This window comes from Pelobates fuscus, chromosome 2 (assembly GCF_036172605.1).
Source record: "Pelobates fuscus isolate aPelFus1 chromosome 2, aPelFus1.pri, whole genome shotgun sequence".
Lineage (NCBI taxonomy): Eukaryota > Metazoa > Chordata > Amphibia > Anura > Pelobatidae > Pelobates > Pelobates fuscus.
In genome coordinates, this window is record NC_086318.1 from 184,490,117 (window position 1) to 184,503,186 (window position 13,070).

The 13,070-nt window shown below is 38.6% G+C and overlaps 1 protein-coding gene across 2 annotated transcripts in view; it reads left to right on the forward strand.

Moving 5' to 3' along the window:
- Window positions 1-12,508, forward strand: part of SENP6 (SUMO specific peptidase 6) — an 80,749-nt gene extending 68,241 nt beyond the window's left edge. For both annotated transcript variants that reach the window (XM_063443005.1, XM_063443006.1), the window contains 3 exons: window positions 6,321-6,389; window positions 7,978-8,128; window positions 9,789-12,508. In XM_063443005.1, the coding sequence (XP_063299075.1) occupies window positions 6,321-6,389; window positions 7,978-8,128; window positions 9,789-9,989 (421 nt within the window). In that variant the 3' untranslated portion in view covers window positions 9,990-12,508. The remainder of the gene's footprint in view (window positions 1-6,320; window positions 6,390-7,977; window positions 8,129-9,788) is intronic.
- The last annotated feature ends 562 nt before the right edge of the window (window positions 12,509-13,070 follow it).

A 13,070-nucleotide genomic window follows, 5' to 3' on the forward strand; every position in this document is an offset into this window, starting at 1 on the left:
TGCCAGGAAAACAGATTTTCCTGGCACTGGAGTGTCCCTTTAAGTTCCTTTAACCTTTACTTGTAAGTTTTTTCCTGCAATCAATGAACCTGTTTAGTAACCATTCTCTGAACTCTCTCTAAAGTATCAATATCCTTCTGGAGATACGGTCTCCAGTACTGCGTACAATACTCCAAGTGAGGTCTTACCAGTGTTCTTTACAATGGCATGAGCACTTCCCTCTTTCTACTGTTAATACCTCTCTCTATACAGCCAAGCATTCTGCTAGCATTTCCTGCTGCTCTATTACATTGTCTGCCTACCTTTAAGTCATCAGAAATAATCACCCCTAAATCACTTTCCTTAGATGTTGAGGTTAGGGCTCTATCAAATATCTTGTACTCTGCCCTTGAGGTTTTACGTCCAAGATGCATTATCTAGCACTTATTCACATTAAATGTCAGTTGCCACAACTCTGATCATTTTTCTAGTTTACCTAAATCATTTGCCATTTGGCTTATCCCTCCTGGAACATCAACCCTGTTACATATGTTAGTATCATCAGCAAAAAGACATACCTTACCATCAAGACCTTCTGCAATATCACTAATAAAAATATTAAAGAGAATGGGTCCAAGTACAGATCCCTGAGGTACCCCACTGGTGACAAGCCCAAGCTTCGAATATACTCCATTGACTACAACCCTCTGTTGCCTGTCACTCAGCCACTGCCTTACCCATTCAACAATATTGGAATCCAAACTTAAAGATTGCAATTTATTGATCTTCTTTCCTTAGATGTTGTCAATTATTGTCAATCCAGAAATTCTCAACATGGGTGCTTTTATATGCCATAATAATATAAATATATATATATTATATTACATTACATGTCTCATGAGTGCAGGAGGACTCCCTTACCCAGTATATAGAACAGACTATTAAGTAAACAATAGGCACACTCCCTTCCTTCTTTCAACAGTGTTCCAGCAAAATATGAATATTAATATGAAAAAATATGGTTTATTCACTCTGACGTGGCGACCTTTAAAGTCGATAATTTACTAAAAACCCTTCATTACATAGTGTCCAGGAAAGACGTGATACACGTTCAGCTTTATGTAGATTGTCCTGTGTCCCTCTCTTCACCTTAGTATATAGGTGTATCTTTAATAAATCTCTTATTTTGTGATTATTGGGAAAGTTTTTTTTTTTTTTTTTTCTTTTCTTTTTTTTCAGTTTTTCTTTTTTTAATATTACTTTATATTACTTTTTTAAATATATATATATATATATATATATATATATATATATATATATATATATATATATATATATATATATATATACTTTGTTTAATACATTTTTTTTTGTAAATTACGCACTTTGTACACTGATCAGTCACACCATTAAAACCACTTAGAGGCGAAGTTAATAACATTAATTATATTGTTACAACGGCACCTGTCAAGTGGTGAGATATATTAGGTAGCAAGTGAACAGTCAGTTCTTGAATTTCATGTGTTGGAAGCCGGAAAAATGAGCAAGCGAAAAGACAAGTGACTTTGACAAATAGTGATGGCTAGATGATGGGTCAGAGCACCTTCAAAATGGCACGTTTTGTGAGGTGTTCCTGCTATGCAGTGGTTAGCACCTACCAAAAGTGATGCAAGAAAGGACAACTGGTGAACCAGCGCAAAGCAGATAGCGATAGTTTTTTTTTTTTGTAAATTCGATTTTATTTGTTTTTAGGAATATAAGCAACAGGAGGACTCGCAGGTCCTCATAACGTAACCTTTTGTAGTATTTGTTTTTAGGAATATAAGTAATAGGAGGACTCGCAGGTCCTCAGAACGTAACCTTTTGTAATAACATGTCAATCAATAGTGTTTTGAAACTCGCAGATTTCGTTAGTTTTGCATGTATCACATTTTTGGAGACTCGCAGGTCTCTTGGTCTTCCACCATCCAGTAGTTTGTAGGTTCAGAGTTTTGGTTCGTATAGAGTGGGTTATGTTGTATTCTGTATGTTTGATCGTGTGTTTCTCGTGTAGGGTATCGTGTGTCCGTACTAGTTCTAGATGTCTGGCACCGGAATGGTGACCGTGTGGTTGCTTTCCTGTGTTTCGGCATTTCACCGTGTGTCTGGTATCTTGAGGGGTGTATTACGTCTCGTGTAGTGTTACGGTCGTGGAAGCCTCTCCCAGGTGGGAGTACTTTATTGCCGTATGTCGGTGCCTGTGTTGTTGGATTGCGTGTAGGGTAGGGTGGGTTTGGGAATTGGGTTATTTGACAGGGTAGGCGTATAATCGACAGGGCTGTCAGCGTCTGCATCGTCAGTCATGGCCTCGGTCAGTGGGGGCGTCGGTGTTTGCTTCCAGTATTGTGGAAGTACTTGTTTGGCCACGTTTAAGATTCTGATGGTGAGTGATTTTTTTATAGCGGGATCTAGGTGGCCTTGTGTGATGGATGAGCATAGCCTCTGGGAGGAGGGGTGGTGGTGCGTCTGAGAATGTTTGGAGTATGTCGTGTATGCCCTTCCAAAAGGGTTGGACGACCTCGCAGCTCCACCATAGGTGAAGCATGGTGCCGGTTTCTTTGTTACAACGCCAGCATAGGTCTGACTGATCTGGGTACATTGCGTGAAGGGAAGTGGGGGTGCGGTACCAGTTTGTCAGCAGTTTGAACGCCGTTTCCTGGGTCCTGCTGAAAACTGCACAGTGGTGTGTTAGGTAACATATCTTCTCCCATTCCCCGTCTGTGAATGTTTTACCTAATGTTCGTTCCCATGTCCCCATGAATTTGGGCGTTTCTGCCGGGGTTTCCCTCTGTAGCATGGCGTATATGTACGAGATCCCGTGGGGTTGGGGGTCTGGATCTAGGCATAGCCTCTCAAACGTGGTGTGGGCCCGTGTTCGTGCCGTTCCCCCTGGGAGTGTGTGCGCATAGCTCTGCAGCTGTCTGTACTTAAGTGTCTGTAGGGGGGTGGGAGTGCTACCCTCTAGTAGGGTCGTTAGTGTCTTACATTCAGTCCTGTCCAGGAGGTGGTGTAGGCGAGGCGTCTCGTAGCGAAGCAGGTCCCGGAATGCCTTCGGGTCCATGCCTGGTGGGAAGCTGTCGTTGTGTGTCAAGGGGCAGATAGCGATAGTTAGGCGTGATAAAGACCCTGAGGTTGGGTCAAAACGTTGCCAATTTCCACACAGGTGGAATAAGTCATTTATTTTGGTGTTGTAGCTCCTTATTGTTTTTAACCGGTGAACCAGCATCAGGGTCATTGGCGCCCAAGGCTCATTGTTGCCCATGGGGAGCGAAGGCTAACCCGTCTGGTCACCAAATGCTGGGTTATCTCCTTTGTGATGCTTTGCCAGGCATTCACTGCAGTTGTCTTCAGTTGTTGTTTGTTTGTGGGTCTTTCTGCCTTAAATTTTGTCTTCAGCAAGTGAAATGCATGCTCGATCCGGTGGTTGATTCGGCCATTGCAGAGTATTCCAGTTCTTTGTCTTAAAAAAAAAAAAAAAAAAACCTGGGTTGATACCGCAGTATGGATCTATTATCCATCTGTAAACTGAAGCGGCAACTAATCAACTTTGCTAAATCTGAGCAGACAATATATTTTGTTTAGTTTGTTAGAGTGTATAACTTTACAGCTACGCAGCAATACTTCTCCCAGTAATGTTTCTTTAAACTACAATAAATGTATTTAGAAATCAGTCTGTTCAAATGAGATACATTTAGTAACGTAGAAACGAAATACAGATAACTCATGCTCATGCCCCTGTTATGGTACCAAAGCACCACCTAGCTGGCCCAAAAGCAAATACAACACTAGGTTTCGCAGGAGGTTAGAGGAGTACTTGCAGCCTCATTCACAGAACGTCATACCGTTCCACCCTCACCAAACAGATGGACACCTATTCATCACACCTCTATGACCGCACACAATCAATGAGTCATGAGCATTTGTACTTAGAATAGGGACACCTGGTGACACATAGGTCTGAGGGGTCCACAAATCCGGTACCGCACCACACAGGTTAACGCTTCATGCGAGGTTACCGAAGAGGCATTTACAGCCGAGGCTCGCAACCCCATTAGCCAACTGAGAACGAGAGCTGACAACAAATCGCAAGTCCCTCCACTTAACACATTCAGTACAGAATAATTGCAACCTGAAAGAAACATACTATGTCCCTAGCACCATGGTGCCGAAACATGTACACGCAGCTACATAGTTACTTTATTACAACAACCCTGTTACATAATCAAATTCCTAACTGCATATTGAGCCCGATAACCAATCCTCGAACCTCCAGTCTCAATACGTCATTGACCTCATGTATCACACAAGGCTAGAGTGTCACACAAATGTCAGAGGCATTTATCTGCAGGTTCTTGCCTACCTTACCTGCACAATCTCTAACGCCAAGAAAGGTTGTCACACCAGAATAAAATAGGGACAGGGACATATTTTAAATTTGATAAAGCTATTACATGATCTTCCTAATCTAATTGCTGCCATAACCTGGGATTACCCCTTCCCTTCAAACGCAGCAAATATCGGCAACTTGTTATGCAACAAATAACGTCAACTTGTTACTTAGCTTGGGTACTATAATGTTACAATAACTGTGATTAATGATCAAACCCTAAACTGCAACATGCTTTTTCCTATTGAAGGGTAAATTGTTAGTTTCTTACAAAAGCTTATCACACATTTTTGTGGCCCATGTCTTCAAAATCAATGTGGGGTTCTTTCTATGTTTAACCTGTACAGATCACATTGTAACCGCTTGCAACTTCTACATCCTACACTTGTTAATTTTTTCTTTGAACCTGTCATAACTGCAACTAAAATGAGAAATAAAGATTGTCAAAAAAAATAAAAGGGGTCTCTTCAAGCACCCTGATCAATGCTGTGAGTTGAAGTGGTCATGGTACCAGGAGTCTGTGCTAAATGCTGCAATGTAACCCCTTTTTCTGCTGGAGGTGTAACTCCACCTCTGGTAGCGTAGTGGGACATCATTTGCCAGGCCGGGTTGCCTAGGGTCAACCCTGTGCATATATCTGTGCACTGAGATGCATTCATTGGCTGAAAGTGATCAGCTGACTCTTTCAGCTAATGAATGAGCTGCAAGATCATCATATTGCTTCATTATAAGCCTGCTGTAGAAGAGTCTCAGGTAATGGGGCAAGCCATTGTATAATAGTTAGCCCCATTACCGGATGACAGCGCCTGGGTTCTCTTCTCATCGTAACCACTACAGCGGGGAAAGAAAAGTGAAACTCTGACAGTTTTAATAACTTTACATCAACGAAATGGTCGGTGCCCCTTGAGGGGTATTCTTCCTGTGATTTCTTGCATGCACTTGTTTGTTCTTAAATAGAAAAAACAAAGTGCTCTGTGCAGATAAGTTAACAATAATATTTAAGCAATATCAGCTACTAATGTGAGCCTCTCTCTGTACAGTACGTCGTATTGTTTAAGAGTAAGTGTTTTTACTGCTCCAATGTATACACTTGCTTTGTAAAATACAGGCACTCCTCACTTACCGACTGGGTTCCGTTCTTACGACTCGATTTGGTCGGTAAGTGAGCATGTGCTACGGAGCATGCGCACCAGTGCAGGTCTATGTTCGAGGAAATTTCCCCGAACATAGACAAGCGCAGCAGAGCAGGGAATCTCTCAAATCTAAGTTCAGGGAACATTCCCTCAAACATAGATTAGATGGATTCCCTGCTCTGGTTCCTTTTTTTTTTTTTTTTTTATATGTTCGGGTAAATTTCCCCGAAAGTAGACAACACACCAGAGCAGGGAATCCCTCTAATTTATGTTTGGGGAAAATTTCCCTGAACATAGACCAGCTCTCTAACGGGGGGAATCCATTGAATCCCCATGCTAGAGATCTGGTCGTAATTGTGAGCTGTTGTTAAGTGAGGACCACCTGTGTATATTTTAAAAATAGTTATTTTTAATAAATTTACTACTTGCGCAAAATGGACTTGTCTAGATGGCTTTTTGTTTTCATAATGAAAAATAATGCAATGATGCTTTTGTCCCATTTTGTGTAACTATAAAAGAAACCGATCATCATCTTCTTATTACTGTGTGTGCTTTAACATTAGGAAGCCCATAATCGTGTATTGGCTGCATTATATTTTTAATACCATAGATGTACACTCATGGCATGACATTCCTGCATATACTGGTGCTTGGCAATACGTTTGTGATACATTTTTGTAATGGATTTTCCTTAGAAAATGTTGTGTTTTAAGTGCATAGCACTGTTTATTTATAATGACACTTTAATTTTTTATTTTTTTTTCCTCCTTTTCCTTTTACAGACCCTGTATATTGCTGATGGACTCACTGAGAGGGCCTTCTCGCTCCACAGTAGTTAAGACACTACGAGAGTAAGTACCGAACTTGAAGTAGTACACTGCAAATATTGTAGAAATATCACAGTGCCATATCCTCCCTTAAAAGCCTACTGGCATGGTCTCATGTTCAATTATCCTTTGTCCATAACTGTACCATCTGCACTATTGAGACAATGTGCTCAGTCACACACACAATGTTTCACACCTGGTGTGGAAGTGGAATTTAAAAAAAAAAAAAAAATTGCAGTGACTAAAGCACAAACAAATACAGACATGTCACTTTAAAAAGATAATGCACATGTCTATGTATATGCACAGTTGTGTAAATTATAAAAGCTAAAGGAAGCTTAACCATGTAGGAAGTGAAAAACATAGCTTGCCTCCGATATATTCATACTTCTGGAAATAAAAATGGGGAATTTAGTGCTTGTGTAATTACGGATACAGTGGCAGCTCAATAACCAAGTCCTGTGTCTCTCTACTCCGGTTGAATAAAAGGCAGAAACAAAATGGTAGGTGGTGCACCTTAAGTGTCCTTCGAGTTTTCTGTAATGACAAGAAAAGAGAAGGATTATAAGAAATAAGATGTACCTGAAAAAGTGTAAGTGTACATCTTATTCCTTATTTTTCCGTTATCCAAAGAACTACTACACTATCATTTTTTTATTTTTTTTCCTCTTCTTGTCATTACATAACACTTGAAAGTTACTTAGGGCGCTCCACCATTTTTTTTCATAGTCATACTTCTAGTTAGGCTAGCATAAAAACAAACAAGTGAAACGTGCAGAGTCTCATGCAATGCCCGGGCATGTAGACTGTAACTTGGCTGGGCTAAAATAGCCTAATGTCATCCAACCCCCAAGCTTGTAATGCTGCTGAGTTCAGCAAAGTAGTTTCCCCGAACTCCACCTCTCCAAGCCCAGGCCTAAATAAGAGCCGTTACCCATAGTCTACTGACACCTCCACTCTGAATGAGCAGGTCTGAGTCCCAAGAGAGTCCCTTACATAGATCCTCCTAAATGTTGTGTACTAGTGTACAGGGTTAGTACCCTTCTGGATTCCCAGCCCAGAGTGGGAGAAATGGGCTTAAAGTCCACCTGAACTGCTTATCATCAGTTGATGTGAGTTGGAGATTGCGATTTATAGATTCGTTGCCAGAATGTTTCACAAATTACACTAAATGTTTGTTGTTGCTTCTCTTCAATGAGCCTTACCCTGTGATTTGTAATGAAGTGGCAATCTTGGCTTTACTGTGATGAAACGGAGCATCCAGGTAAAAGAATGTCTTTTGTAGACAGTCAATATAGATCCTTTATGGTAGGCACCAGGATAAACCCTGCCTGTCCAAAGTAAGGGGATGAGGTACAAGCAGGATAGCAAACTGGCAATACTCTCCAGGATGGGAGCTCGGCTGCTTCTCTGTCTACAGAGCTGAACAGCCACACTAGGCCCCAACTCCTCATGCTGTGTAGCTCTCTTGGAAGCCTACAGTCACAAAGGCTGTAATTCTCTCACTGAGGTTCCAAGTCCCTGGAGAGTCAAGCCCAGCCTCCAGAAGTGGAAATTTTGACTGCATAAATGAATATTTTCACAATTTTATTTTGTTCATTTTTCTGTCTAGATACCTTGAGGTAGAATGGGAAGTCAGGAAAGGAAACAAAAGAAGTTTTTCCAAAGATGTAATGAAAGGTTCTAACCCCAGAGTTCCTCAGCAGAACAACTTCAGTGACTGTGGAGTATACATACTGCAGTATGTGGAGAGCTTTTTTGAAGTGAGTATAATAAAACTATGTATTTTAGTTACATTAATGTTTCTCTATCCAAATTCAAAGTACCGTAAAGTACTGTAAATGTTTTTAGCCACATGTGTTTTGATATATCTACTACATTCTCTTGCTAATACAGGCATATATTTAGCTTTTTCCTTATCTTTTCTTGTTTCTGTTAAATTATAACTCTTAACACTTTCAGGTCCAGTACATCTTTTATTCTCTGTCCAGCTTTTTAGGCCAGTCAAGTGACCGCCTGAGAACATTGTTAATTTGGCTAGTCTCTAAACAAATCCATTGCTAGGCATGTGATTAAGAGTAATACCCCCTTTTTGCACTGTGAAGTGTTGTCAGTGACAGAATGCCAAATATTGCCATTTAGGATTATCATCCGTCCTAGAAGTCTTTCTTAGAAATACAGGAATAAGTTTTTTATCAACCCACAGCCTGCCTAGTGAGCGAGCTAGTGTTTTGCTTAGTCCCTGCGTGACATTATTTATTTATTTATTTATTCATTCTTCAATCCTTACCTTACATCAATCTTGCCATCGCACCCGTTTAACTTCCCATTATCCTATCTTTGCTGCTCAAGTTTGAGGAGAAGAATGCTAGTCTTTCTTCTGGATAACTGCGTTAATATATACCGTATATACTCGAGTATAAGTCGACCCGAATATAAGTCGAGGCCCCTAATTTTACCCCAAAAAACTGGGAAAACGTATTGACTTGAGTATAAGACTAGGGTGGGAAATGCAGCAGCTACTGGTAAATTTCTAAATAAAATTAGACCCCCCAAAAATTATATTAATTTAATATTTATTTACAGTGTGTGTGTATATAATGAATGCAGTGTGTGTTTGTGTAATGTGTCTATATAATTAATGAATGCAGTGTGTGTGTATGTGATGCAGAGTGTGTAACCTTGGTGGGGGGTGGGCATTTTTATTATTTATTTATTTTATTATTATTTTAATATTACTTTTTATTTAAATATTATTACATTTTTATTTTATTTTAATATTACTAAATTTTTTATTTTATTTTTTTCCTCCCCCCCTCCCTGCTTGATACATGGCCAGGGAGTGAGGCTCTATTATTCCCTGTTGGTCCAGTGGATGGGCTGTGCAGGAGGGGGGCTGGGAGCAAGATGTTACTTACCTTTACAGCAACTCCGTTCAGCTCCCTTCTCCTCCGTGCCGTTCAGCTCCAGTGTAAATCTCGTGCTGCGTAGGGTTGCCACTGTAACCCGTGGCAATGCTCTGACAGCCGCAGCTCTCGCGAGACTTACACTGGAGCTGAACGGCACGAAGGAGAAGGGAGCTGAACGGAGCTGCTGTAAAGGTAAGTAACCGCTCGCTCCGGCCCCCAACAGGACCGCCGGGCTTGTAATGAGCCCGGCGGTCCTGGTCTGTATTATGGCAATGTAAGTTGCCATAATACATACACTGACTCGAGTATAAGACGAGTGGGGCTTTTTCAGCACAAAAAATGTGCCGAAAAACCCGTCTTGTACTCGAGTATATATCCGTTGTTTGTTTTTTGTTTTTTTTATATGTACTGAAACGTTTTTCTTATAAAAAAAAAAAGTTGTTTTTTTTTTTTTTAAATATATCCTCCCCCTTTTTTTTTTTCTTCAAATCATTTTTCAATTTACATATTTCAGAATCCTATCCTAAGTTTTGATCTACCAATGAATTTGACTGACTGGTTTCCGCAACAAAGAATGAAAACAAAGCGAGAAGAAATTAGGAACCTTATCCTTGCTTTACACGAACAACAAAACAAAGGACAGAAGGACCTTAACACAACACAGCCTGCTCCACAGGAGCGAACAGAACAGTTTATCAGTAGTGGCTCAGACTGAAATGTTTCATCCGTTGCATGCTACTCTACCATCAAACAATAAACCTGACGTCTGTTGCCTATTTCGCAACCTACAGCGAGTGTCTGAATCACTCAAAGCTCACAGAGCTGTTTGTGAATGTCAACACTAGTGCAAATGTTCGAAAAGGATTATTGTCCAAGCAGATATGTTAGGAAAAAAATGTTCTGTAAATATAGTAATGAGATCATTTCTTTTCAGTATTTATAATGTCCACCCTCTTCCCTTTTTTATTACCTGATTCATTAGGAGAGTTTATGTATTTCCCTTAACAGTACCTAAGTAACAAAAGTATACATCAAATAAAAATGTTATTTATAGGATCACACGTTAATGTGTATAGTTATTAAGTTATGTGCTGCTTCCTTGGCACATTCAACTTTCATTTTCTTTTATTTCTTTTAATCCGTCCTTTTTTTTTTTTTTTTATTCTTTATGAAACTTTCTTTCACAGGAAAGCATGTGTAACAGTCCTAGGTGTTGCTGAGACTTTTTACATAAGATTTTCTGAATTGGCCTTTGGAAACTAATTTTGGTGGACAAAGAGATATGGATAAGGGAGTGCACTAAAGCTTATTAATAGGTAAAAGGGTTATTTAAATTAAAGTGCTTTGTTATTCCCAGAGTTAGTGTACACAAGCAAATACATGCTGTTATAAGTCCATTTAATTTTGTTGCTTTGTATCAGTACACTAGTCTATGTAATTTAACTATTTATTTTGTAAGCAACCTCATTGGATGAGCAATAGATACATTGGTACAATGCAACATATCAGTCCTGGTAGCTTCTATGCCATGCTGGTACTAGAAATCGGCCAACATTTTTGATAAAACTAGGACCAAAGCGGATTAAGCAGAGTAGTATCTAGTGTTTATCTTTAGGAAAATGCCACACATGCACAAAATTTCAAATTGTATACAAAATAGACATGTTTAAAAGTTGTTTTTTTAAATTGACCATTCTTGAGTACTGGGTAAAATTGAATTGAAATAATAGTTTGCATACCCAATAATATACTCACGGACACACAATATTAGTTCTTTGATGTAGCCAAATACTACTTTTTGTATTTACAAAGCCTAGAAGGATCTGAACATACAGTTGATCCAATGGAAACATGGGATTTTTTGAAAATTGTGCAAGAGCCCAAGGAAAAGATGATCAGATGTTTATGTTAACTTCTCTTTCAATGTTTCTACTATCACTGTTTTGCATGTGACAGGCTCATGGGTCTGCAAACTGGGAAACGTATAAGTACACTCAATGCAAGTGCTGAAAGAGGACTATGCACTCTGCTGGACATTTCATTATACCGCTAAATATGAAAGATGTCTGTTTGTAATCTTTGTGTGTTTTATTTATATCTGTCTCTGATGCACAATAGAATGTTTCTCTCAGTGCCTTGCATCTGCTGTGTCATCTAACAAGCCTAAAACACTGCCAGCTGTGTCACATTCTCATACAAAAAGAAAGTCTTATAAAAAAGTGCTAAAAGTGCAGTCATTTATTCCTGTTCTGTAAATATTTAGACTGGTGATGCGTACCAATTGTAGCAGAAGTACTCGTTTGATATGTACATTAATTTCCACAGTTGGGTAGGGCAGTACACTTCTTTTGCTGTTTGTTTTGCTTCCAATATGGAATGTGCAACAAAATTAAGATTATATAGATTGCTCTTAGCAGAAAGTCATGTTTCAGCTTTTCCTCCCCTTTCTTTTCTTTTCACAATCTGTCAGGTCAAAAGAATTTGAGAAAGAAAAAAAAAAAAACTATTTAAGTTGTCTTTCAATAAATTAACTTCAAGAGCCTTTTTTTAACATGTCTTTTAAGCTATTGAGAAATTAACATACATTTAGGAACATGGTAAATCTAACTTTAAAATCATATTTTGGTGTTTACCGTTTGTGTTCTCATAATGTGCAATAGAAACAATGTTGTAAAGCCAATGAAGAACCAGAGCTATTTAGTGAATTAACATTTAGCCTATGTAGCCTCGATCATCATCTTTTTAGGCAATGTTTCTGTCTTATGTTAGACCACCATTTATTATACAGGTTCTTGCATTACTCCCAGGTCACAGAAAGTGCTGATGTACAGCTATATTGGCACTAACGCGTTCTACTTGGTTGTATTAACTGCTTCACAGGAAAAATACTTTTGACAATGAACAAGGAGAAAACACAAAAGTGTGTATGATCTTTGCACTAATATGCGCAATAAATGCCAAAATATACTTTTTAAGGTTTTTTTCACATTATGTTAATACTCTTCTATCTAGAGAACTGTGACTATTCGGCTACATACCCATTATTTATTTTGAGTGTGTGAACATCTTTTAATACACAATGGGAGCTAGTACTGCTCCAGATCTCAGTTTCATGATTGATGTTTGAAGTAGTTATTTTTTTTTTTCCCTACCTTGTGGTTTAGGTCTGTGCTAGGCTGATTCTTTAGATAACATATTTATTATTTTTGAAATAAAAAGAATTGTTTATAAATATTTATTGTTGCATATTCTTTAAAAACTTGTCTGTAATTTTAATTGTGTGCCTTTTGTAAGGCAAAAACAAATTGAGCCCTGTTTATAATAGTCATTTTAACGTAAGTATTTAACTGAACAATCATTAATGTGAAATTCTAACGTCAGATATTTTACAATATAACACGACGGCTATCTGAAAATAGAGTGTGGGTTGTTCTTTTGTGTATTTTTTTTTTATTTTTAATTCACATTGTATACCTGGCTGTCCTAGCACCTGTTAACATATCTCTCTTTCTTCTGCTTGCCTCCTATTACTTTTTTTTTTTTTTTTTTTTTTTTTTTTTACTTTACTCCTAGGATCATCAATGTCCCATTGTGATTCAATAGATACAAGTATGGAGACGGCTCAACTGCCTTTAATTGAAGTAGACTTTATTGTAACATCAAGGAATAAGTGTTTTGGTTTGTGCCTTGTAATGTGGGACACATGATTAATTTGCAAGTCAAAACTGTGTATTTTACTCCTTGCGTGTTACAATAAAGTGTATTGAAATTTAAAAGGAACACTATAGGCACCCAT